Raw genomic sequence first — 27,937 nt, forward strand, 5'->3', positions numbered from 1 at the left:
CGTGGGGATGAGGCGGCTGCATCCGCTCCTCCTTCGGGCGATACTCCCAGCTCCCCGCCTGCCCGGAACACAGGTTAACTCTCCTTTTATTCTTTACATCTACAGTACCGAAATAGCGAAACAAAACCCAAGCTAAATATGCAAAGGATGCAGGCATGAGCTATTACTATATCCCAGTATTATTTGCCTATTACTTGAGACATACCAAAGGATTTTTTTTACAAACGCAGCCGATGGTACCGATGCAATTGTTTTACTGCTCGCTCCCCATCACCTACTGCTGCGCTTTGTTCCGTCTTTCACGTAAAACCACTTCTAGGAAAACCATTCTCTAAGGAAAACACCATGCTAGCACATGCACAAAAACTGATGAGAAAGAAACAATCGGAAAAAGAAACAATTGGGCTGCGTTATCTGGATTGGCTTAAGACGAGCTCTAAAAATAAGAGTAATAAAGCGGTTTCAGATTCTTCTTTTGCTAAAATGACTCAGACTTGCCCCTCCCAAGGGTGTCAGTCCATACTGCATTAAGATTCTGGGAGTCCAGCAAAGGTGTAGAGGCTGTTACTACAACAGAGACCTTTTAAAACATTCCCTCTTGCAAAAAAATGAGGACTTCCCCCCCCACCCCCCCCTTTAGCTTTTAAGAATATCCTGGTTAGTCTGGGTACTGCTTGTCTGGGACATTCACAGGAGCATGTCAGGACAACAGGCATTGTATTTCTGTAAGTAAATATTTATAAATATAAATGAGTAGCTTCTTTGGAGATGGGATCAGGTTCCCAAGTCATACATTTTCTGCACTCATGATCCTACTTCTACTGTAGAACATCACAATCCCCCAGAACAGAGCATTGGGGTGACAAAGATCTGTCCAATGGATCATCACGTATCATGGTGCAGGCATTGCTTCTAAAATCACCCCTCTTAAAATTCAGTGAACGTAACAGGAGACCTGGTTTGCATTAAGACAAAAGTCAGATCCCTGAAGCAGCAGCATAGATTGCAATCCCTGAATCTCAGTTCTTCCTTTTGTGCCAGTCCAAGGGAAAACTTCCACATCGCTAACAGCAATAAGGAGTTATTTTGCTAAAGTTCTACTTCAGCATCAATTTTAAGGATGTCTGTTATAAAAAAAACCAGGCCAGTTGCTTACTGAATAGTCCAGATGCTGCTGCCTGTGTATTTTGCCTCTCCTCCATACCTGACTACGCATTTTTGATGCCCAATTCATCAGTAACAGACTACTAGTGGTGTTAAAAGTTTGTATTTGCCTTTCTATCTCACATACAACTTCCTGTGATCTTAAAGACGATGTCTATATCACAACAGGCCTGCTTTTAACTCACTCAGGGAAAGGCAGACTCTGAGGTTTAGCTATTTCAACCTCAGGAAAAGCTGGAGGTTCACCACATTTATGAGAACTACCAAGATGTATTCAGCACCATTTACAGTCGCACCATTTTGCAAATGCAGCTGTGACAGGAGCCAACTCCTCTATGGCTTCCTTTGCGTTTTGAAATGCACCTCTAAGCAAACAATTTTGATAAGTTTGTCTTTGCCCTGGCTTTGCTTTTGCCTGACCACCATGTTTCTGCCCAGCACCAGCTGTAACTTCAGTCTATTCCTTTCTTTGGCTAGCAAAAGGCACAAAACATTGTTTCAGTAACCTTCACCCTAAAATCTTCCCTAAACTCCACAATGCCGCTCTCTTCATACACAAACTCCCGCATATAAAAGCTACCAGCTCATGTTCTGTTTTCTAGGAACTGTGAGGTTTCCAGAATAAACACCATATGATTTAAGAAAAATCCCAACAATATAAAGATGAACAAAAACCTAAGGACAGAGGTAACTATAATTCCTTTTGCTCATGATTAGCTGTAAGACAAATTAAACTGCTTTACTATGATGTGCAATGTTTAGTGATTGTTTTATTAAAGCAGAAATACCTGCTTAGCTTCATACCCATTCTGATTTAAAGTGCAACAATTAAATCTGATAGTTCTCGTACATCCATATTTTGCAAGTGTTGTTCCTAGAAGACGTCGTTCAGATTATGCCTTACATCTGTAAAATCTGTTATTTTTTTTAGTACCGTTTTGCTTTATTAACTAAAATAAACTGTACAAAAAGCTGTAGAGTTACATTAGCTTTGAACAATGTAAGATACACGTTCTCTGCCAAACTTTAGTGTGCAAACATTTTACATTTTTTTTTTTTTTAAAGTGACAAAATTAAGCCAACCTTGAAATCAGAGTTCATTACTACGTTACAAAACAGGAGACTAGATAACGGCAAAAGAAATTCCCCACTGAAATCAACACCATTGTATAATTTTATTTCTAATTCTTAAAAAAATATAAATGAATTTAGAAGAGAATCACAGTATAAGGGCCCTAACATATTAGACCATTACAAGGTACATAAAAATAGAAGACACAGATTTCTTTGAAACTTTAATCCTTTGATTAAGCAGCAAGCATATCACTCTCCAGGCAAACACTGCTTAAAACAAACCCTACCCCCCAAAACAGGACGTGCAAACTGTATGCACATATTCTGCAAAGCACACAATAAAGACATTTTGCTATGTACATACTTATTTAGTACTACAAATGCTAGGAGTTCCCTACTGTGTGCTACAGTGTATGTAAATTAAGAAATACTATCTATCTCTGACCCTCCCTCCCCCCTTCAAATACAGCACCTTTGCCCAGTTATAGAATATTTAAACAAGATTAAACGGAATTACAATGTACTGAACAGTTTTATAGCAGTTGGTGGTGGCCAACTGTACTGCAACACCCAACATTCTGCATACTGAAGTCTATCGACAAGAGACAAGACAAAAATTAGCAAAGGTACAATACGCACACCTGGGAGACTCAATGCTAAAAAAGAAAGACAAAAAGAAAAAAAAAAGAAATCCTGAAGATGTATCTTATCACTGTTAACAATTAAACTGAGATACTTAGGATGTCAAAAGGTACCAGCTTGGTTTCATATCAGTTTTAAAGACTGGAGAGCAGCCAGATTTGGGTGTAGCTGGTGAGGGGACACTTACGACTCCCAGAACACAAATTTCAGTGACCATGAATTCCTCAGTGCTTGTTTTACAATGGTGCTTTTCTTAGAAGAGAGGTCATCCGATGCTCATGTAGCAGCTAAGCATCTACTCTGATGCAGAAGAAAAATTGTAAAAAGGACCTTTTGTATGAGACCTCAGCACACTAGTGAAAGCTGTTTGGAAAGAAAAATCTCTCAAGTTTGGTTTGAAAATATCTTTAAATGAAGAAGTAAAACATAAAGGTCAATACCTTAACTGCAAGTCAGGCCATAACTATCAAACTTTAATACTAGATTTACAAATGAAATAGGATCTGATGCTGTGAGAACTTCCCTTTGCACATAAAAAAGACCTTAGCCAGCTGCTAAACTGATCGTTAGACCATTCAATTTATCTGTGAAAAAGCCAAGGGAGAGCACATTCCATTTTCAAATAAAGTCTCATTTTAGTCAAGGGCAAATCTAGTTAATGACAGAATGGATTTAAAAGGATTTTCAAACACCATTTCAGCTATAAGCAAAAATAATTTTCTACAATAGTATGGTAGTCCACATGAGTGTTATTACATAGTCAAGAATGCAGTATTTTTCAACAGCTTGATTTAGATCACACAGTTTCAAACACTGCTGTCAAATTTGCAGCCTGGTTTACTTGGAGGGTAAAGGCTTCTAATTTACAAAAAAAAAAAACCAAAACAAAAAAACAACAACCAAAAACCAACCTAACTTCCCCTCCCCCGCCCCCCCAAACACTGCTGGACATAAATCGAGGTTTCAGACAAGAACAGTTTAATGAATGCAATGGAAATAAAACCTTTCAATCTCCTAAAATTTGGAAGCAGTAATTAATACCCAAATGCAGATTTTACTTAGTCAATAAAAGAAAACAAAACAACCTCTCCCTTCCCTTCCCCGCCCCAGCCCAGCTAATCAACTCCGCCAGAAATAGCAGAAATCAGAGATCATAATTTTCACAATAAGACTGGGACGGTGGCAGGTAGCTCTTATTGCCACAGTATTCTACCACCACCATCAGCTTCTATGCTTCCCTTACGAATTCTCAGGCGGGATAGCAATGATCGAACATACACAAACTGCAGCCAGCTGTTCTCAGAGGAATGAAATTCTACTGTACTTAAATTAGAAGAATTAGTGGAATAACAAATTGAATTAATGATTCTTGCTATATGGTTCCTCTCCTGTCATCCCCCTGGGTGGTGAAAGTTGCTGCCCCTCTCTCCAGTCCAGCCCACAAGAGATATTGCAGCAGGCAACTGGACTCCTATGAGTAGAACACGTGAGATTTAGTAAGTTTGGTACAATGGCTCACTGAGTGTTCAGAATACTCTTTCAGAGGCGTATTTAATAAGACAGTACCTTTTTAAAAAAGAAAAAGCATTCTGGGGAAAACACGAAGAGAAAAAACACCTACATTTTACAAGTGCATGAAATGCTTCTAACTGTTACCTAAACAGGGCCAAAAATTCTGAACCAAAGGCCATTAATTTTTTTTCACTAAAAAGTAAAAAAAAAAAAATTCACACACACACACAAAAAAACCCAACGCTACATTAAGTCTCCTACAATATTATCTATTCCTAGATTTGCCAGGCTACTTTCCTGTAGTTAGATGCTTGACTACAAAGAACTGTAATAAAATAAATAGAGTAAAAATCAGTTAAACAAAATCTTGGTGTGTTGAACATTTATTCATTTAAGAAGTTAGCTTCCTTCAACAGTTATTCATATAGAGGAGGGCTGTATTGTAGGCATTGTTCTGCTGTACAAGTCTTTGACATAAAAATATTTTTATACAGGTGGTCATTCACATGATTCCATTTCTAGTTATTAGCTTGCTCCTCTGTAAATCTGGTCTGATACCTGTGAAGGCTTGCTCTTTTCGCCGCTTTGTTATTCAGGGGGGAAAAAAAAAAAAGTACATTGATACAATTTTTCAAATGTAGGAGTTAGCATAATTCTGCTTTATTTCTTCAGTGCAGAGTGGACTGAGATTCTGTCTGGATTCCAATAAGCGAGGGTGGCTGCTGGCCGCTAACCGTGGTTAACACCGGCCTTGGGTTTAGACGAGGAGGCATGGAATTAGCTGGGCGGATGAGTGGTGGGGGAGGCTGATTTAGAGTCGGCCTTGGCTGAATAAATCGCGCCTGCTGTTGAAGTGGTGGAGGCTGACGATGGAGAGCAGGAGCAGCAGGAAGCGCTGGACGAAGTAACGGGGGCGGCTGATTTAAAGTTGCCATGGGAGCGGTAGGTGCTGGAGCAGATGCCTGTGCTGGAGGTGAAGGGCCTAAACACTGAGTGGCCGGAGTGCTTTGTGCCTGCACAAAGGACAAAGACAAGACTGCGTGAACAGCCATCCCAGCCGGGTCGCCATGCAGTTGGGCTGCCACTGTCCACTACAGAGGAAACAGCATTTAAAAAACAAAACCAAAAAACTGAGAAGTTACTGAAAAGAAATCACCAACCAAAACATTATAAACAGCAGAACTAAAAAATATTTATGAAGCAAGAGTCTTCTTTCTAGAACAAGAACTGTATTTTAACAATAAAACAGTAACATGATCGTCACTATGAAAGGTGCAGTCCTGCTCCCAGCTGGTTAACGGCATTGGCTGAAGTTCTATGCAAGCTCATCATCATTCTTTAGAATGCGGTTTGCCACTCCACACCAGTTAACCTTACATTATATCACTAAATAAAATGCTGTTCCTCAACCCATGCTTACTTATTTCTGGTACACAAAACACACCTCATCTTCTTCATCAGTGCTCTTTCCTGATGGCACATTAGAAGTATTTTTTGTGTCCTCCCCTAAAGCAGAAGCATCACCATTAGAAGCCAGGGTTCCTTGTTCCGCTTCCCATTCCTGCAATACCTCCTCTAAGTTAAACCGACGCCTGTAGTTTACAAAGAAGTTCTTCACTTGGCCAACAGTCTTGTTGCCAATTACATCTGCAATAGCTTGAAAATCTTTACCATATTTTCGGACACCTGGAAGGCAAAGTAAATAACATAGCTGTGAAGAATCAGTCAGACACAGCTACGTGTGATGTATTTATAGAGAGAACCTATGGGACCTGCAAACCAAGGACTCACTAATTAGGAAGACTTCTCAATTAGGAGAAGGCCTCAATTTCCATTAAACCAAAATAATTCTTAATTGCACAGCTATCAACATACAAATAAAGAACTTTAATAAAAGGTCATTACCCACTCTTCTTAAAGATCCTGGCTTACTCACCAAGCCTCCCAACCTAAAACCACAGAGATCTCTGGCCTCTGACGAATAAAGCAAATCCTTCGGTGTGCTTGCAGCAGGGGCAGAAACCCAAGACAAGCTCAAGATGGAGGGTGACCAAGCATGTGTGTATAGCTGTAAACAGGGTATAACACTAGAAATGTTAAGTGACAAATGTTGACAGCTTCTACAGGTTCCCTCCGTACCAGCTGCATGCAGATGTTTCTTTGCCCACAAACTATGCAGCAGGAGTGGTGGAGGGCAGTAGCTACTGGATCAAGCACAGGGCAGAACAGAGGGGCACAGTTCCGTAAGTCACGATATATGGCTTATTCCTCCACTTGTGACAGGCTCTGCTAAGGCTATGAAGAGCAACTGGCAAGCATTCACCTGACAGAGTCTTTTTTAAGCTTTCATTCACCATTCAAGCTGGACAGAAAAACCTGGGGTTTTGGGACAACCACACTGGGGAATGTAAGTAAATATAAGCTATTGGTGTCTGTTTGTAAGACAGCCCAGCACAAGCCTCCAGGACCAATTCCTCCAGCAAGAAACAGCATGACAGAAGATCTTTGCATCCTTCCTTTCATTCATTTTCATGTTGGTATCAGTAGGTCACTTTTGTTTACAAGCACTTCACAAGAAAATGATGCTAGTCCTTTCCAAAAATCCCAACACGTGTATTTTAAAGTTCTAAAACTACATTTGCATATAACACAAAAACAACCTTGAGTACAGCATTCTGTAATTTTTAACCTAAGATTGGAATTAGAATCTAAAGTTTACTGATTTTTCTCTCAGTTGTATTTAGGGTATGTATCTAGTTCCTCCCTCTCTCCTGCTTAAGAAAAACCCCCAAAACCTCAAACTCTCCAGCGTCCTAGAGCACAGCTTTTAGCTGCACAAAGTATATTTTTAATCACAAGTGTCCAAAAGTTTGGTGACTTGAACAAATAAAACAGAGTTTTACTTCAGACTCAGTAAACAGCAGACTAATTTTTTGCTCTCAGCTATGCATGAGTGAATTACAATTTGACTCCTTCTGTGAAGCTCCTGATAACTAAACTCATTCGGAACATATTATAGTGCTTACAGGAGAAGAACTCTGTCTCATTACAGGAAAAGAAATTTATGTCTGATTTCATGCCTCACTTCAAAAAGTGAAGCAAAGGATTCAGAAAGCAAGAGTTGTTTCCAATCTGAAAGCTATGTTCCTTTTCAACTTAATTGTGAAGAGTATGACCTTCAGCTTGTTCTGCTCTTTTCTGCCTTCTTCATTAATACGCACTTCTGATGTGGTAATGTACACTCACTGCAATTTAAAAGAAAAGTTCAGCTCTAGGACAGTAACAATTTCTGTAGCTGAAGCTGATGTTTCAACTGTCAAGAGCCCAGCTACATTATTTAAGATCTTTCCTGGGGCATAAAAAAGAATCCAACCATCCCAACTGCAAGAACCTTGGAAAGAAAACAAAGGGACCTAGCAGAGCCAGGTGGGAGGGCGCGTATCTAGGCAAAGCAAAGACGGGGATTTGGCTCTGCGCTTCATCAGTTATGCAAGGTATCAGCTATACTCCTTAAAAACTGCATGCGTCCACAGAGCACTCCCTCCAGTGTTTTAATATTCTTTGATTGCCCCACCTTTACCACCCTTACCAATTTATGATTTTTAAATGTCCATTGCAAGATAGCTAACACCCTGTACAATTATTTGAGTGAACAAAGTGCCCAGCAGAACAAAGCACACTTTTCTTTGAAACCTAATTCAGCCTTTTACTGATTTAAGCCTTTTCTGTCGCAATGCTGTTTATACTTCTTCCTTCCCCTTAATCTGACTGAGCCTGTTGGCTAACTTAACTGAAGTTGTCAAAGATAAGGTCTTAAAGCCTATTTTCAAGCAAGCAGCTTGAAAACAGTGTATCTTGCCTTCACTGAGAGCCCAACCTATAAGAAATATCTAAAGAAAATAAAATTTCCCTAGTTTAGCTACACACAGCACTACTTATGTTGGGATTCTTTTCAGAGCATTATTTAGCACTGCCCTAGCATCACCACAATGACTTCTGCACAATGATGTAGCAGAACCCTTCCTTTTAAGCTGCATCAGAAAGAGAGGAAGTTCAGTACATGTTTATCAAATTTTTATGCATAAGGTGCTGGCATATCTGTAAGAGTTGATGCCAACTCATCATCCTTTTCAAATTGGCACACATTACTTACACATCCTTATAAGAATTCTGTGCTAAACACCACCCAAATTATTTCTAAAGTGTTTAATCTGTTCTTAAATAAGAATAATTTTAGTAGGTTGCTGAAAGCAAAGCTCAAAAGATGACTGCATAGCCTCACTTCACATGTATGTCTTTCAGCTCATTTGAAAGTAGCCCTGGTCATGGGAGTCCTTCAAGCTCTTCAAAACTTTGCCCAGTTGGCAAAGGCGTGCTTGAACACGTGCGTGTTCACTATTACAGTGTTTCATCTTAAAACTCGTAAATCTGAGTTTGATGCTGTCTACGCTGCTCAATGCTGCACGGCAAAGCAAACACTGACAGGCACATGAAACATCAGCCTGCGTCCAAAGCAATATAATATAGTACCACGACGAGGCAGAAATAGTTAACGGCAACCTTCAGGTTACGAAAGCTGCAGTTTCACTGTGATGGCATTACAGTGCTCCTGGCAACTACCTTACACAGAGTTTGAGCCTGGTTGTCCCAACTGTTTTCCGCTGAAATGCATGCACTGCTTTTCAATTCAAATTTTGCTGTTCTGAACAAGTCTTAAAACATTTTTGCAATTGCCATTTTCATACGGCTGAGATCTCAGCTTGAAGAGATGATCACGTTCATACATTTCTATACATAAATAAAGTTTGCAACTTAAGAACACCCCAGGTGATGAAGAGGCCCATTACATTCGTTAACTATGCAAAGTTGAACAGTAACCTGATAAATTACACTGCAAAAAAATCGGCTCAGAGATTGTAAGTCTGAGCCTACAACCCCACTGCCAGCAGCCACACTGCTTTTAAGATGACACACTCAGCTCTATTTTAAGGTGGTTTTTTTCATTACCTCCTCTTTAGTTACTGCCAGTCTCTTGAGATTAGCCCACAGATGACAAGAGCTTTTTCATGTTTAGGAAAAACAGTACCATATTACTGCACTATATTACTGCAGATTATTTTTATAATTTCCATGGTAGGATTTAATGTCTGAATTCAAGTGAACAAATCACAGAAGTGCCACCTACCTGCTTAATGCTTATGATTTCTGTAAAGTTATTAAAAGCATATGCCAAAACGTATCAATACGCTTGATGAAGTAAATCTATTTTAGATGTACAAACTGAATGTCCCCATGCTCAAATCAGCTTCCAAGTTCAAGCCTAACACACATTGTGGCAGCTTTTAGTACAACAACCATGGCTACTTTCTTTTAAAAAGAGAGTCAGGGCAAAAGACAGCGTGGCTCCTTCATGTGTAAGTCTGCAAGCTGAAGCAATTATTTTGAAGCAAGACCTTAGCTTGAGGGATGGGAGGTTAAGCCAAGGCCAAGTTGGATGGGGCTCTGAGCAACCTGATCTAGTTAACAGTGTCCCTGCTCACTGCAGGGGGGTTGGACTAGATGACCTCTAGGGGTCCCTTCCAACCCCAAACATTCTGTGATTCTATGATTAATGCCTACAGCACTCTCATTCCAGAAGGAAGACTCAACTATTGGGCAGTAGGTAAGGGAGGGACAATAAGAATACTTTGTCCCTGACATTAAGGTGCTCTCCCATCTCCATTTTATACAGTGGCAAAGGAAGGGGACTAAAAAGGAAACATTACATACAATAAGCACATGTAAATTCAATGGTAACAGGTTTCTTCCAGAAGGCCCGGTTTCTCACCCCGCTCTTAAGTATTGAGGCTGACTACCTTTATAAAACATGAAACATTCTCTAGAGTGAGACCAGAAGACTAGAACTCCTCTCCAGGGAGTCACGACCAACCCTTATTCTTTCGGCCATGCTCCAGTTTTATTATTACCTTGTCGGTCACATAGTGCCACAGCTTAACAAGAGCTCAATGCACTCCTATCGCTTCCCAAACTGATGCATAGTGAGAGCTCTGATAACTAAACTATGAAAATGCAAGATGGTTTGAATCCTTTCATGCTAAGGCAGGCACAATGAACCTGGATTTTCCCCACTTCTCCAGCAAGCATTCCACTTACTAGACTATCATATTAAAGACAGGCATCTCCTTCAGTTACATTTGGGAACAAAATTTTTGAAGTGAGCTTCTTAGTAATACTGAGAGGATGAACTTAGGACAGGAAACAGATTTGGAGATGCAAATTCCAGTCTGAGGCAGGTAAGTTGAGAGGCATGACTTCAGACACATCATGCTCTTCAGCATTTCCATTCACACTTCAAAATAAACCTAACTTTAAGTTCAGTGATCTGACTAGTAACTACCAGGTACGGCATACTTGACAACTTTAGACTGATATCCTGATCCAGCTCACGGTTTTATACTAAAATTCAGTCTTTCATTTTAAAGGAGGTGAAGAATACAGGGAAATAAAGCAGATGTGTATAACTGAGCTGGTTATATTATCTTAAAAAAGATGATCCATAGAAGTGAGTCAATATATAGTGACTTCGAGACAGCATTAGGCTCTCCAGATATTTCCCTTGCATGTTCCTGGATTAGACAGTGCATGTTAAAGCAAGACAAGTGTCAGTTTTCCTTCATATAAACAAAATGACTGAAAATTAGCTGTATCAATAGCCTACTAGAAAATGTTGGCTTTCTCCAATAAGACTGTTAGTCAAGTATCCATATCCAGCTTCAGACTCTTAAAAGGCCTCCACTGGATATGTATCTGCTCTTTTATTCCTTCACAAACAGAGAAAAGTAACTGTAAAACAGTTTTACTTCTGCTTTTTCCTACTTTAAGAATATAGAGAGATATCTTAATAAGTGTTTGCTTCAAGTTTTATTACTTCAGTGTTCCACTTCACAGAAATTCATGTAAGGTGATTTAGAAGATGACTGAAGAGACTTTTTTGGCAATACTACAGTTGTTAAACCCAGCTTAGCTTTCCTATTTGAGATTTAATATGGGTAACTAAAAGTCATGTTGCTTGAATGAACGCCCTAAATATTCTCACTAGTTTTGCTGTTTTCCTAGTGACTTTCTTGTAAGACCAGATAAAGTTTAGCTTTTCATTAGAGGGAAATACAAACATAAGCCTGGGTACCTCTTCAAATCCTTTGCACCAGAGTTCAAGTCACTACTACTATTAACATACCTTGTACTGCAAGAAGCTGCTCTTCTGTGGTCCAACGGGCATTGATTTTCTGATTAGACTATTAAAATCAGAAAAATGGCACAAAGATCATTAAGATGTTTCAACAGCTGCAAAATATCTGAGCATCAGAATGTGTTTCACTTGCACTACATTTTGTAACACAGGTAAAATTCTCTAGCTTAACAGCCATAAATTTATAGTTCAATATTGCTTTCACGAAGTAGCATTTAAGGGTTTGAGCTTAGAACTACACCAATGTTTTTTCCTCTGTTTTATTGCAGTTCTTAATATTAGCTATATCATAACTTATGCACAAGCTAATGATCTTTATGCAGACAGAATTTGAACTTATAGTTACATTTATCTAAACTATTAGGACTTGGTGTCTGGATTGTTTTGCATTCATGTTATGTTTCATATCCAAGCCTTTAAAACAAACAAAAAGAGAACTTCAATAGTAATAAATCATTCAATTTGGATGCCCAAATGTATACATAGTCATGTTTTCACACAGAATTTACTGCTAGCCATCTACAGTAACTACTTTTAATCAGAAAACCCCCATCTATCAGGACTCAATTTCAGCTCCCTGTTGTCACGAACAGACATGACATTTCAGTTTCTCCTTTGTTATTCAGCCAGTTGCCATAAAAAAAAGCCTACCACTAATTTCTTGTAAAGAAGCCAGACAGACTCACCCCTGCATGTAATTCAGTGGATCCTGTTTAAGGGGCTGCTGAAATGCAAACACTATGCTGCAGCAAAACACATTTCTGTAGCTTCCCACTAATTTAAGTGCAAGGCCACAAGTTCTAATATTTATTCTGATTTACCTCAGGAGGTTTGAATTCTTCAATCCCGCCTTCCATTTTCTGTTTAAGTGCACTGTTTACTTGCTTAGCATTTTGAACCTTGGTCAAAAACAACAAAGTTAATCAGCTCCACAAAGAAAGTTGGTCACTTTACACATATATCTTCACTAGGATTGCCACAAGTGTACCTCCTAAGTTAGAAAGAGAAATATTATGGTTTAAGGCTTCACTATTTTTAACTGTTTAAAAAAAATATTAAAAAATACAGCACAGTTTACTATGGAGAGAAAAATATTTAAGCCAGTCTTTCAAAAGAACAGTTTGTCTGCAGGAATATTAAAAGTAGGACATAACAAGCAAGTTTTGGTAATGATGCATATGTTCTTGAAGAATGCAGAATATTCTAGACACAAAACTTGGTTCTTAGAAATCTAAGTGAGATGTACTGTATATATTAACTTCCTTCTCCAAAAAGCACTTTGGGGGGAAAAGAAAAAAAAAAAAGAAAAAAAAAAAAAAAAAAAAAAAAAGAGATGTTTCCAGTTAGTTCCTCTGACAGACTGCTTTTTATTGACCTTAGATCATCATGATTTCCTTTAAGGGTGACTCTTGAAATGATTTAAAATTTTTAAATAAAATATCTTAGTCTATATAAAGGAGAGCACTTCCAAATTGTATGTATACATATCTATCATTTAAACCTGACAGTGATGCACACAGGGTAACATAGGCACGAAAATAGTTTTGCATACTATGGTGCACAGCTATTACAAGTGTTCTTTAAGTATGGACACAAAAGCAGACAACTCATGGGAGATTCCAAAGGCTGCATCTCTGAGATCACTGCAAGAAAAAAAAACAAAAGAGAAACACAACCTCAAGGCTGTAACTCACCTACACTTAGGCTAAAGAGTGAAACCCACCTATGCTATTTAGCCCCAGAGTCCTGCTGTGACAGAAAGAAGCATATTTCTCCTGTAAAAGAATACAAGGGAGCAAAAACCCCATGAAACCCTTTATTCACTCCATGATTTTGTAACATGGCAGCTCTTAGCCATCTATAAGGAGGCAGAAGTTCCGGGAGATAAGCCTTGACTTTGTAGCCCCATCGCTCCTAGAAAGCAAGCATGCATGTACTGCTGTATACTTAGAAGATGAATAGATTCTGTGCTTCAAGTGCCAAAAGTTAACTTCTTCATGCAAAGGATGCAGGCAATTGTCCTCTTAACGGTGAACACTACAAAGCTTTTCTAAATTTAATGAGAAGTAAAAAGCTCATCAATTCAAACAGAGAAATACCTAGGCCCATGATTTCCCTTTTCCCCATACTTTCATGGTATGTGGGAAAGGACATCCAGAAAGACAGCTACAATTTTAAGCATAACAAATACAACTTCCACTGTTTCACTGGTCTTATTCTCACTTGTCACACAAATATTTTTAACAAACTTTAAAAAAAAAAAAAATCAACTCAAAGGTGACTTTGGTTTTGTCCTGTCCCCAGACCTGTAACATTGTTTTCATACCATACTCCACCCCCCTTTTATTTTTTTAAGGAAGTCATCTTGTTTCATGCTATCCACAAAAGCAGATGAACAGAAAAAAAGAAACCCCAAATAGCTAGTAAGCTAGTGTCCAGCATTTCTGGTGATAACTGTGGAACAAAATTAGGAAGACTCACATTAAAGAAGTTTCAGAATCTTCTTAGATAATCTTCAAAATCATTACAATCAGAACAATCTGAGATGAAAACAAAACAAGACCAATAACCCATGGTACCTGTCGCTTTAATGAGATTAGTTCCATATCCAGCTGTCTAAGAATTGTGTTGGCTGCATTGGGACTACAGGAAACAGCTATCACATCTTCCTGGGTCAGGTACATGCCTTTTGGTGGACGGCATTTGGAACGCTGAGAATGGTGGCGATGCTGCAAGCTCTGATACTCTCTTCTACCCAGACCTATTTTGCTGGTCTGAACAGGCTGCTCATTATTGCCCTTTAATTTACAAGAGATAAATCATTAAAGAATAACAGTATCTTATATACAACTTTATTAAAGAATAAAGTATCACATAGCATTATAATGTCATATTTATGACCAAGAAAACTCAAGCTAACATCCTCCTCTGCATGTAGTATCCAAACTAAGTCTTGCTGAGGAGCTGATGGAACATACCAGTCATTTGCTGGATAAGCCTGCTTAGACTCAGAAAGGCCAGTTTTCAAAAACTTATTTTCTTTTTTTCATTTTTTAACATGGCTGAAAATACAATACCTGGTACAGAAATCACAGTCTGAATACTGTGAAAGAGGGCAAAAATCTTATGTAAGCAGAAGGTAAAGAAAAAAATATGTATTACATATTTAAACCAAGTAAACAGTGAATTTACACATTTATTTCTAGTCAGATATGAAGAATTCAGGTGAATATCAGGGGAGAAGAATGAGTCAAAGTCAACCAGGACAGGCAAGAATGCAAGATGACACTTTTCCCTGCTGCAAGCCCTCTTGGAAAGTGATAGTGCTGTTTGCTTTGGGAGGGGAATTGAGGTTTGGAAGAAAGAAGATGGATTTACTTTTGCAGTCATTATAAAAACCCATATAATTTAGCAAACTTAAACTTTTGGGTTTTGCTTTTTTGAAGTGGAAAGAGATAGCAAAGAGGAGATGCAATCTTTGTAGCAGCTGTTTTGCTATGCATGGACACCTAAAAATTTCAGCTTTGTCTTCAGTGGGCATTGCTGCACAACAGCGAGTCTGCATGTACCTGACTCCCATAGAGCAACCAGGTGGGTTCCCTACAGATCAGGAGTAGAGAAGCAAAAATGACTCTCCCCTGCAAGGATTTTCCAATTCAAAGCAATGCTAAGTACCAGAACAGAGATGGGATTCAGGCTTTTTGCTACTTCAAGCAGCTCCCTGCTGGCATCTATGCAGGTTAAGAGAAGGTGGTCAACTGATCACAGCGGAGAGAAAACAAATTGCAGCAGCCATTATTATGATGTTCTGTAACATTAGTACAGATCAGCAGACAATATTTTCCTCTACTATGCTTGACCTTCTGCCACATCCTCTTCCCGGCTAATGTAACATCTTAATCCCGTCCACAGACTTCATAGAGGCAATCTTAAAAGCACTTAAGATATTTCCTCTTCCTCAGAAAGCCGATGCAGAGCCTTGCATCTTTGACATCTAAAAATCCCAAGGATAAGTTTACTTCTGGCCCATTTATACTATTTGGTTTTTGGTTCTGCATTGCTCTTTCAGTATGAAATTGCAGTTCCTGTCTGTTCAATGTGGATTTAAAGTGAAAATATTCTCTCAAGCTTTTGTCTTGCCATGCTAGAGTGTTTGGCTTGTTTTAGTTTTCTCTGGTAACAGAAAGTTTCCATATGCAAATCCTACCAGAAGAATTAAGATCACAAAATTATGTAGATTCAAATAGCTCATCAGAAACTGCAAACCTATTTGTCCTGATTCTAGAAGTCTATGAACACACTACTTTCATTCTGGACTGCATGTATTGATTCAAACAATAAGGAAGGAAAGTAAATTGAACAAAATTGCCCTTATTTAGAAGTGGCTTAGGCAAGAACTCAAATCAACAGATTGCAAGAACATTGTTACAACAGCAGAATAAAAAGTAGAAGTGTTCATTATCAGACCTTGTGCCATTTCAAGTTCTAAAAACCATACCCTGGCATGTTAAAAAAATAAAAATATCAAACCCTTTCACAGAAAGGGGTAATTGTCCTTTTTTTTCCACAAGGCAGTTAGATAAAGCAATACATTGAAGGTCACTTCAAAGCTGAGAATGGGATCTGAACCTATCAGTGTCTTACTCAGCATTATCTTTGGTAGAACTGCAAAGTTTTATTAATAATCCTAGATACTGCTTCATGGGAATGTTGAAGTTTTGCACTACCTCTCCTCTCATATTCTCAAGCAGCATGAACTCTGCCATTTTAAGAAAATCACAAATGCATTAAGTTGATCAAGGAAACGATCAAACATTTACACGCTTAACTGTGTTTTTCTAGTCTTGTTGATAAATAACTTATGTTTACCAGAAGAACCCCCCCAGAAAACCAAAATCTGAACATACCCCAAACACAGCACTCATCTGTAAAGCTCACAGTAAGAGCTCATTAGGAGACAAAAATGTTTTTCTCTACATTTATTAGTAGAAAGCGTCTCAATAAAGCCACATATTAGTTGAAACACATAACCTCACTGTGGCTTTGAAAGAACAAAAGAAGTTGTTCTTGGAAAAATGTAATTTCATTTTGAAATGCAAAGAAAACATTTAGTTTCCAATAATTCACAACCAGTAAAACTATAAACATATTAACAAGACAGAGGCAGGGGGAATGTTGTTTTACCTGGTCGCAATAGCATACATGTCTTACAAAACTTGAAGATCTCTCAGGAGATTGTGGAGGTAATGAGAGATGCATTCATGTCCACAGAATAGCAAAAATATACGATAAAGTTTTGTTTCAATCAGAAGTTGTCAAGATCTTGATCACCTAAAAACTCTGTGAATTCAGCAGGCTGCAAGCTAAACCTCTTTACTGCAAGTCATATTCTTCACAGCAACACATTCACAGAAAACAAGCAAACCGACATTCACCGTTAAGCTATCTGTTACCTCCTTTTTGGCTTCTTTTTTGGGATCATAATCACTATCGTTTCCATCCATTGGATGAGCTTCTTCTACGTCATCATCACTGAGGACAGATGATAAGAAGCTGGTCATTTCTTAACCCCAAATATAAACATGTATCAGGGTAAGACAGAATTAGCTACTCTAAAATATCTATTTTAAGTATATGGTATCTCAAAGTTATTTGTAGTTTTCAAAAGAGAGCTGTTACAAACATCTTCCCTTTATTAAATTCTAATGACTATTATGATAAACAAGCAATCCTAAACTGTAGTTTCAAAATTACTTTGAGCAGTGCTGGTACTGCTGCCAACAAATTTGGCGTCACCTTTCTTCAATTCAACCACTTGGGCCAGCATGAACACTTACACGGTTCGTCAACTATACCAAGGCTAGAAATAACTTTTCATCTGCCACATTAGTTTTAATAGATCAATTCTCAAACCACTGCACCAGGTGTATGAATAACCCCTTGTTGAAGTCTGTGGGGAGGAAAATGGGACAATACAAGATGGAAAAAACTCAGGACTGCTTTTTCACCCAAGTGCTCAAGATCTAGCGATTTGGGGGGCTGGGGAGGAAGAATGAAATCTGCTGAATTATATCAAAGAGAAAAGGTTGAAAAGATAACAGTTAGTTTAGCTGAGTCCAATCCAGTCATTCACACAATATAGTTCCTGAATAAATGAATGTAAAAAACCAACAAAAATTTCTAGTTATTGCAAAAAAACTGCCAAATGCTGTATTAGAAGCATATTTATTTTCTTCTGTAATTTTTCAGCTATAGGGTCACAAAGTAAGCATATGAATTTTAGATTTCAGAAGTTCTTTTCAATAACATAATTAAATAGACCCTTTTGCTCTAGCTAGGCAGTTTTTTGTAGATGTAAAAATCATACTTTCCGATATAAATATGATTATGTTACTTATGCTTTCAACATATTAAAACGCTTTTAAAAAAGTGCAAGTTAATACTCAAATATACTAAATGCAATATAATTTTAATTTCATAGTAACTAGGGGAAAAGTCATTCCCTTCTATCCAAGGCAATTTAAAACTATTTTGAGCTCATATTCTCTTTGACTGATAATAGTTCTAAGTCTCCTAAAATAAGATTTGTATTTATATAAAGTTTTGATATAAAACACTACCTTGGGCATTCTAATTGCTACAGCTCTTTACGGTGGTTAATCTTTCCGTTTTAATTGCATTCTATTTCAAAAAAAGCCTAGACCAATAAAACCACCCCACCCAGAAAACCCCCACACCCAGAAAAGCACTCTCCTCCCCACACAGTAATGTAAAGTCATTCATTAAAGCACTGAAGTGTGTTATTACAACTGAGTTAGACTTCTCAAATAAAGTATTATTTCTAAACCACATCCCTAGACTCCAGGTTTTTTAAACCCTTGTTTTAAAGTTATTCATTAAAGCACTGAAGTGTGTTATTACAACTCACATTGACTGTAGAGAGAGAGTTCTTAAAGCACAGGTACCAACCCCCTTGCTAAAAGCAGAAATATCTCAGAAATGCTCAAACCTAAAAACATGGTTCACGCTGAAATATAATGGCTGGAAACTAGTCCAACATCTCTACCTAGAAAGACTTCAGTCTCTGGTTAGCTACTTAGGAATACAAAACTTACCTGTCACCTTGATTATTTCTATTAGCTAGTTTTCGAGCCTGCCGATCCATCAAACTTGTCCTAGAGCGAGTTTTTTTCCAAGAATAGTAATATTTTACAAGGCTTGCAATAGTCTTGTCTGGAAGCTAGAAGAATTTATTAACATATTAATACTTTTAAAAATTTAAAATCCACACAAGATAACAATTCTGCTCTATTTACAACCACCTTTACCCAAATATCTGAAACACATGGATGAGATGGAAAAGAAGGATGTATTTCATATACATCTTTAAAAAAGGAGGAGGGGAGGAAAGGCTTTTTTTTTATTAGAGTGAAGAAGTTATGGGTCCAAGAGTTGTGATGAAACTAACTGCTTCTGATTAAAATATTACTTTACCATTTGCTGGATCCTGTGAAAGCTCTTTCCATGAAAGCTAAATGCTTGTTCAAATAGGACTTTATCTTCAACTGTCCATTCATCAGGGAAAGGAGTGAAGTTAGGAAGATCCGCAAGGGACTTCTCAATATTGTGTTTATGCCAGAACAACATGCCGAGAGCCTTGAAAAGAAATTTAGTCAACTTTCTAAAATGTTGAGACAAGTTGAAAAACAAACACAATTTATTTATTTAAAATAAAATTAAGACTATCAGAACCCCTTCTCAAAACGTATTCACAATTTTATGGGCTATATACTATAGGTTACAAAATTCTCTTTGGACACAATACGAAGAGTGGGCACATCTGTACTTCAGTAGAGCTATGAAAGCTAGACAATTTCAGGTTGGCGTGGCAGCAGTAATTCTGAAGTAGCATGAACTAGGCTAAAAGGCTCAAATCTGACCTGCTTGCTTTCTTTACAAGCATGTATTAGCTACACAGTTCCTTATAGGTCTTCAGGCCTTTATTACCAGCCCACTCAAAAAAAGAAAATAAAAATACTTTTCAGCAGCCAGAGGATCCTCCAAAATACAAGTCTGAAAGTTCAAAGTGAGAGTGGTCTTTCTACAACTCTCCAATCCATTAATAACAGCACGGCCACTTCCATGTCATGTGCACCTAATAAGAATTGAAATTTAAATGTATTTTCTTACATAATTTCATTTCTCGATATTCTTAAAGAATTTTACACTGATTACACTTTCTGCCAGAGAATCAATGACAGATTTGATACCAAGTCTGGCATGGGAATTGGGAAATGCAATCCACTCAGTTTCAACCATACAGTGCAGACATGATCACCAGTTGTCCATCAGCTCTCCAAACCCCTGATTTCGCATCGTCTAGCAGCCAGGACATAGCAAACCTCTTTTCTTGTTAAAAAGGCAAGTGACACGCATCTCTTGCAAAGACAATTTCTATTCCACTGTAAACAGTCTACAAGTATTTTGTACCAGAAGTCGTTTTGAAAATTAGTCTTTTTTGTAGACTTATTTTGAGATCCCTCAGTTCCCTCTCTCCCCTAACAAAAGCCAAGCCATAAACAAACATCACCAAACTGAAGGTATTCTGGACATCATAACATTGGCAGCCTCTTTTTCAGATAGCAGTTGACTAGCAAGTCTTTGCTATTATGAGCTGCCATCCTCCAAGACTTGATCATACAACTTGTTTCCACTTGTATAGCAAATATTTTTTGCAACAGGTAATCTCACTTTTACATAAACCAGTTAATTTATGAAGGAAATTGCAACAGAGCTAAGTGCAGACCAGCAAAGTTTTATCCTGTACTTTTTACAGGATGGCGAGTAAATGTTATCAAAAAAAGTGAACTTGTTTATTACTCTCAAACCTAGAATTTGATTCAGTTTTCCTGCCTCTGAAAAAAACATTTACTTAGAGTTGGTTTGCCTCTTTTTTTTTTTTAAATATGCAAGAAACCTTTCCAGTGCTGTCCCTATGGCAATTAATGGTTCAAAATTGTACTATGTTTTAATTCCAGTATTGAATATTAAATTTGTAAGCTGCTTTCCTAAGGAATTCTTTAGATAAATATACACACACAATTGCATGACATGCCCAGTGTATCAAAAAACATACCAAACCTTTCAAAAGTGCACATTACAAGCTGAGCATGTCATGAAAACAAAGAGCTCAATCTTTTGCAGAGAATCCAGACCACAACTGTATGCAGATCCATTTAACTGCAGTGTTTGCTGCCGTGCCTGAAGAGAAACAGCGTTAATTAATGGTAACCAAGGGAAAAAAAAGAGTTGTGTTATACTTTTATATAAAAAAATCCTTTAAATGAGCACTCATTACACAGCACTTACCTGTTCCACATTGTATCCATGTTTTTCCTTTGCTATTGCTATATATTCATCCACTGTAACAAAGCAATGTCAGAATTATTCTTTAGTACGCTTAGTTCTGCTATAAGGTGACTCAGAATTAGCCATCTAACACGGGAAAACAGTCTTCCCATGCTTTAATACACTGCACAGGCCCAGGTCCCCCAAATCGTTAAATATATTCATAGCTTTATTAATACTAAACAAACCCGCTGTCGTTAATCCAATATTTAATTGTATGAACTTTTTACACAAGCTAATTCTCAGCGAAAAAGATGCTTTCTTTCACATTTTTACTACAACAAAGCCACAGAGGCTTAATTTAACCACAGAGGCTTAATTTATTTATTTAAACAGGGACTAACTGGTTATTGAAAGGCTATGTCTTCCTGGAAGCCACTTCTAAGAAGACAAACACACTGGGGGTGTGTGCAGATACCTGGGTTAGTTTTAAATTGAAATACTTGTACTGTTCGTATTCCCAAACATGTTAAAAATTAATGTAGAGAGATCCTAGATCAATGATTGTGCATATCCTAGATATTAATACAGTTTTCACTGACCAACGCTCATTTTAACCACCACGTGAAGTCAGTTTTCAATAGAGAAAATGAAAATTCAATCATTAGGTTATCAAATTCACCAATAACATATTTTTTAAATTGTATTTGGCCATAGAAGAGCCAGCTTTGAGTTGAACACTTTCCATCATTTTGCAACTAAGTCCTGGTAGTTTTGATCTTCAATGGGTACGTTTTTTATTTTTAAAGAACAAAGTCTTCTAATTCGCCTTCTACAGTTCACAATTAAGTGGCAACTAAATATAGCTGAAAGGAAGCATGACTGACAACAGGAAATAATTATTTCCTCATTATTTGAATGGATCAGATATGTCCTTGCCATGAACTTTTGCAGCAAAGAGTTAATTGTACTACAAAGGGATGAAGAAAGTGTTTAACAACCATAGTTGTACAGTACTTTATTTCTAACTGTTCTGCAGTAGTAGAAGGTATGTTCCCTCAAATGTAGAGGGACACACACCTCCAACTACTGGTCATAGGTAGAAACTGTCCTGAGGACCAGGTTCTCATGACTGCATCCTCAAAGTTCACTCCCCTTTATTACATACAGGAAATTGTAGCATAGGAGGCAGGTTTAAACCAGATTAAACAGATAATTGATCACATTTAGTCAGAAGACTCCTGTATTTCAGGTCACTTTTGAAGAGAGAAAATGATCAGTTTTTCCTGAGCATTCCCCCTTGAACTGGGCCTTAACACATCTTTTCTGAATTTGCCCACTGCAACTCCTTCTCCCAGAAATTTAGAGCAGCGAGTTCCTTATGTGTAGCTGTTTTATTAATAACTGGAGGTTTCACAGATGCTGATGATGATACAACACAGGCAGTGTTATTTGAAACAAAGACTTAACTATAAAATAAAAGAAGGTGATCTTTCGTTTTCCCAGAGTTCTCTAAATAAAATAAAAAAGCAGCTTTGTGTTTTATTTCCTAATTTGCAATTTCACTGTGCGTAAAATAAAGAGCAAGCAGGCACACCAGAAACAATTATTTAGCTATACTTAAGCATCCAAATTCCTAAGCAGGCAAGGACTTACACTTGGCATCTGGAATATTATGATATGGAGACCATACAAGCATCCCTCCATTATCTTTATCAGTATATTTTGTGGCACCTGTAAGAAAACAAGTAAGTCTCAGTATTTATAAATATGATCTAGAGAACAACTATTCACAGGACAGTAAGTAAAAGACAACCATGTTAAGAAGTCCAGCCCAACTACTAAGGGTAGGGGGAAAAAAAAATATCATTAATTCCACATTATTTCCTTACGACATTGAATGGTTGAATTTGAACACTACTCTTAAGAGGTTGAGTCGTAACTGGATATTAGACAGGATCCTGGTTACCACAATTGGAGCATTAAAGTGCATTGCTGATGTTGGCATGGATGCAAAATTTAGATGTACTTGTGTTGGAACAGCCCTCTAGAAATTATGATTGTCTATCAGTACTCTAAAGTTTACCACTATCACAGGAGTATCAGGATCTACTGTGTTAAGCTAGGCTTCCTCAAAACAAAAATCCCATGAGACAGGGGGATCCTGTCAACAAGGAACTATACTAACAACTATGCCAGAAACAATTTTATTCATCTCTCCCTCTCTCTAGTTTTGATTTTCATAGCCATGCAATTTTGACATTCATAGCCAACCAAATTGTGTAGCTGTAGAAAGTAGTTCGGTGTAAGAGTAATCTTTTTTTGTTTGGTTGTTTTTGGAGGTGGTTTTGGTTTTTTGTTTGTGTTTTACTTCCACCTCAACGCAGCAAGGGAAGCAACCCAAGTTACCTAGCCCATCAGGAGGGCAGAGCAATTTTTGCAATACTGATGCAACTCTGTACAAAGTATAAATCACAGTGTCTTTGATTTTTAAAAACACGCTGTAAAAGAAAGTAAATTCCCCAATACTGGAAAAGCATTAACTAGTAGTTACTTTTCATGAATATTTTACAAATGTATGCTTCTACATGAAGCCTCTTACAATCTATTTGTTGACAACAGTTCATCTTGCTAAAGCCATTACTCAACAACTGGAGTATTTACACTTGTGTCAGTATGAATTCCTTGAGGAATCACCCTCATAGGAACTTTCCTTGCATCCTTCTTGGAGAAGGACCGATTTTTTTTTTTTTTTTTTCCAGTGAAACAAGTAACTTTTCACTCCATTTTAAGTTTCCACACTTTATATTAGGTTCTGCATCTTGTTGAAGGAAACAAAACAAAACAAATCAATGCTTTGCAGAAGAGAACAACTTAGTGCTTTCTAATTATGTACTATTGCTCTTCCCCCTTTAGTTTGGCAGTGTTTTGTATTTGCCATCTTCTTTGCAATCTTTAGATCCATTATGACTGTGAACTTGAAAACCTGTTAATTAGAAAAACTAAAAACTCGGGCATCTTCCAAAATGAGATGTGCAAGACAGATAACCTAACTGCTCCATAAACTCTGTAGCAAGTTAAAAATGTACATACATTCATAAAGCACCAGTTTCAAGGCGTAAACAGTACTAAACTCTGAAAGGATTTGGGTATATAAGAAAAAATTCCATAACATTTTACTTTAGAACAAAAAGCATGCCATTGTTAGTCATTAGGAACACAATATTTCATGAAGAGTAATGCAAACATATTACAGGCACAACATTTCTCTTGTCCACTGTTTTTAATCACAAGTCAATGACTGCTACCCTGTACTCCAATCTAAGTAAGAGAAGAGGAGAAAACAGGACCACTAGAGAATGCACGAGAATTGCAGGTTGTGAGCAAGATGTATCTAAACTTGAGTATACCCTCGGTTCTTCCTTCAAGAAAAAAAATACCAGATGCCTGCAGACACGTGGGTATCATACATATTATCGGCTACTGAATATTCAAGTACTAAAGTGAAAAACCTGAAGTTTCAGCACCCTATCGTTTGCGCCTGCAGGCATCACGTATGCAGTGATGCTCCCCTACTGAGGTGCCACCCTCCCATGACTAATGAGCAGCTCCCACCAGAACACCCCTTTATGAGGCAGTGCTGTTTCTCCAGCAAGTATCAGGCAACTGTTTCCTTTTAGGTGGCATCTTCACATTGCCAGAAGGAAAGCAAGGATGACAAAGGAAGGATGGGATGCATACAAGCAGGCCTGTGCTTGAAGAAAGACATCCTGTCCTCAGCACAGGATGTCCGTAGCTACAGTAGAGGGATGCCTCCATCTCCATATGCAGGACCTTTATGATCCTACCTTTATGAGAACTGCCTCTTGTCCTTTGTGCCCCAAGTATTCAAGTGAGCAGCACTCCCCCCGCTAAAAGGCAATGTTGTATCTCAAGGGCAACATGATCTTTATCTGCAAGATCCATTCTTATTACGGACAGTGGCTGGAAATACCAGGCAACACATTAACCAAAGCATGTTAGGAGAGCAGGGTTGTAAGCTAGTAAGGAAGAGAAAGACCACGAGCTACATCTCAAATATAACAAGTCTCCCCCTGCCCAAACCCCACACTCAAGCCATTTAGGAAGAGGTTTCTGTACTTCAGCTGCTGCGCTCCTCTGTCGATACCACTTAGAAAATGGGGCTAGCTGAAGATAACCCACCAGCACTCTCCGCTGCTTCCAGAGTAGAGAAGCTGTAGCAGCAAACTGATGCTTTCTAAATTTCAGCTTAGCATTGGAAGTACACACGGATGATGCTGTTCTGTACACGACTCCAAGTACTGAGAATAAAATTAAAATCTGGAAGCATACAAGACTTAGTAAGGGCATTGTGGAGCAGCATGGCAATTTAAAAGTATATTGGTTTCCAGCCCACAAAGTACTATCATCTGCTCAGGACTAAGCTTTGAAAGTAAGAACAGAAACACAGAAACTAACAGGAGGAAAAACTATATTTCTAAAATAAAGGACTGGAAATCTTAAAAATAAGTAAGTAAATAAATAGATTAAAAAATCAGGGAATGCAAGGACAGATGGCATGGAATAAATGGAAAATTTTTATATACTTCACCGCACCATTTAATAATTTGAATTTTAAAAAGGCTGTTTTCATATAGGTAGACTAGAGGTAGAAAAGATAAAAGACGTACACAGAAATGGATTCCGTAAGTGACCTTAAAAGGTGTGAAACCTTCTTGACAGCCCGTCCCCCCCAGCCCTGAGAAGAGGGTAAACGGGAAACAGGTATTTCAGCATTAAGCAAGCAAAATTCACACTAAAGTCTTTGGGAAGTCCAAGTCAGAGTAGAATAAAACTTCTCTAGCAGTTATGTCACATGTGCATGACACAATAGTATGGTGTATCTCCAATGATGGCATTCGCCACCACACTTTCCAGGAGAACACAAACAGCCCACAACATAAGGATACCAGCTTTGTAACATCCTGCTACATCTTTAGGTGGGTCAGAAAGTAGAAGGAGAAACAATTTCACCTCAAGAACATAAAGTACTAGAGAAAAACTAGCAGGAGGAGACAAATCTGGAGTGCAGTAGATTGTTTATTAACTCAGGAAATTAGGTAAGGAGATTTAGGATTTTTATTAAAACCATTTTTGCAGGGAGAAAATGTATCTCATTGCAGTAGTATCTAGTGACAATTAAACATGCTATTCTCCTCACAGCTCTACCTGAAGGCTTGCTTGTAAAAACGGGATGGTGGTGGAAGGGATAAGAAAGAGTATGTTTAGACTAACTTTTAATTGTTAGTTCCAACCATAATCCCCTTCTTCCAAGAGACACTGACAAACAGTTGATTCGCTTTTTCTTTGAAAAAAAGTCTTATTTTATACATGGAATCAGGTTACAAAAAAAAAACTTTACTACCATCAACAACTTTAATCATGAATGTAATGTTTTGTTTGTTAATGTACTGTCATAGAGCATTGCTTATGAATATTTTTCAACATAGACTAAGTAAGGCCAAAAGACTGGTATTTTATTCTGTTCATTTTAGTATTCTGTGTGTGTACCAGAGGGCTGACTTTGTGTCTTACACTTTTATCTAGTTTAGTCCGTCATCGATTCCCTTCTCCCACCTATTTGTTTTAAGGGGGTTAAAAAGCAGCACTCGAAGTACTGTAAATAAACAAACATTCTAACATCTCTGGTAAACTCTCAAAAAAAGGCATCAAAACAATGCCAAGAAGAAACAGCATTAAAGTTAGTTAATAAGAGATAGTGCCTATGTCCATACATGCAAACCCAGAAGTATGATGTTACATAATTTGCTAGGAAAAAAAAAAAAAAAAAAAAAAGAAAATCTAAGTGTAGCTATGGTAAGAACACAGCTTTTTGTCCAGCATTGCTTCCATCCCTAAGAAATGATGCCTCAAGACTCACCAGGGGAAAAAAAAACAACCCCAAAAAGCAAATAGATGAAAGCACGGGGTCTTGCTGAGATCTCCTCAGATAACCAATCTGCTAACATGCTAAGTATGTATTGTACTTTTGCACTTTATGGACTTTTATTTTATAAGACTTGGGTGTTCCAAAAAAAAAAAAAAAAAAGTTACTATCTTCTTGCCCTAATGCTCAAAATATACACAGTAAGAAGAACAATACTATACATTATGCCTCTTACACAAGGCTTATTGAAGAAATACTTCCATTATTAAGGAAATTGATAGTTATTGGGGAAAAGAGCATCAGTTGAATTCCACCCCCCCAGGAACACTTAGGAGCTCTGAAGTCTGGTTGTAAGAGAGCATAAAATCAATTCTGTAGTTACAAATGCAATGATACTATTGCATATCTAGTTTACAAAATTGAAACCACAGAACCTCAGTTGTCCTACAAGGCGTGAAGAGTTCCTTTAATCAAAAGAAAAACTCTTATGTGTTTTCCTAATTTAAATGGCCTGTAGGAAAAACAAGCCCAGGATGCATGATAGAAAGGATAATTTTTATTTATGTTTGTTTTTATGTAGACAATGTAAAAATGAAGGGTGCAAACGGTTAGTCTCATTAACAAAGAGACCTAGACTACGTGCTCCTTTCTAGGGGAAAGGCATTCCCTTATGCCAAGATCACGCATCCATTTAATCCCACCCTCTCCCTTTCTCTCCCCCGGCCTTTTCTTTGGCCTGTGGGGACTTGCGCCCCTCAAGAGGGGCTCGCTCCAGCTTTAGGAGGCACTATGTGAGCAGCTCTGGCCCAATCCTCTTCCGGTAGGAAATCATCTGACACCAATGGAGCCTGTTTGGAGGACAGGAAAGTAGATAGGCTTCATCTGACCACTACAGCAAAACTGATAAAACGCTCCTACGGTCTCGCTGCTCGGCGTAGTAACGCAGGACAGCATTCTAGCAATTAACTTGCTAAAACCGAGTACCAGGCTATGCAAGCGTA

At 38.0% G+C, this 27,937-nt stretch overlaps 1 protein-coding gene across 5 annotated transcripts in view; it reads right to left on the reverse strand.

Annotated features, from left to right (window-relative positions):
- The window catches only part of RCOR3 (REST corepressor 3), a 30,703-nt gene extending 7,985 nt beyond the window's left edge, over positions 1–22,718 (reverse strand). The window contains exons 1-11 of one of the 5 annotated variants that reach the window (XM_035897010.1): positions 22,646–22,678; positions 21,011–21,063; positions 20,783–20,902; positions 19,136–19,297; positions 18,757–18,881; positions 17,095–17,173; positions 14,221–14,439; positions 12,463–12,540; positions 11,630–11,687; positions 5,837–6,078; positions 2,165–5,405 (exon numbers count right to left, since the gene is read on the reverse strand). In XM_035897010.1, the coding sequence (XP_035752903.1) occupies positions 5,061–5,405; positions 5,837–6,078; positions 11,630–11,687; positions 12,463–12,540; positions 14,221–14,439; positions 17,095–17,173; positions 18,757–18,881; positions 19,136–19,288 (1,299 nt within the window). In that variant the 5' untranslated portion in view covers positions 19,289–19,297; positions 20,783–20,902; positions 21,011–21,063; positions 22,646–22,678 and the 3' untranslated portion in view covers positions 2,165–5,060. Of the gene's footprint in view, positions 1–2,164; positions 5,406–5,836; positions 6,079–11,629; positions 11,688–12,462; positions 12,541–14,220; positions 14,440–17,094; positions 17,174–18,756; positions 18,882–19,135; positions 19,298–20,777; positions 20,903–21,010; positions 21,064–22,645 lie in introns of those variants that run through there. The other 4 variants (XM_035897009.1, XR_004842367.1, XM_009641581.2 and 1 more) reach the window with 4 other exon arrangements.
- Positions 22,719–27,937: the final 5,219 nt, after the last annotated feature.

The sequence above is a fragment of the Egretta garzetta genome, unplaced genomic scaffold (genome assembly GCF_000687185.1).
Source record: "Egretta garzetta isolate BGI_Z169 unplaced genomic scaffold, ASM68718v1 scaffold166, whole genome shotgun sequence".
Classification (NCBI taxonomy): Eukaryota; Metazoa; Chordata; class Aves; order Pelecaniformes; family Ardeidae; genus Egretta; species Egretta garzetta.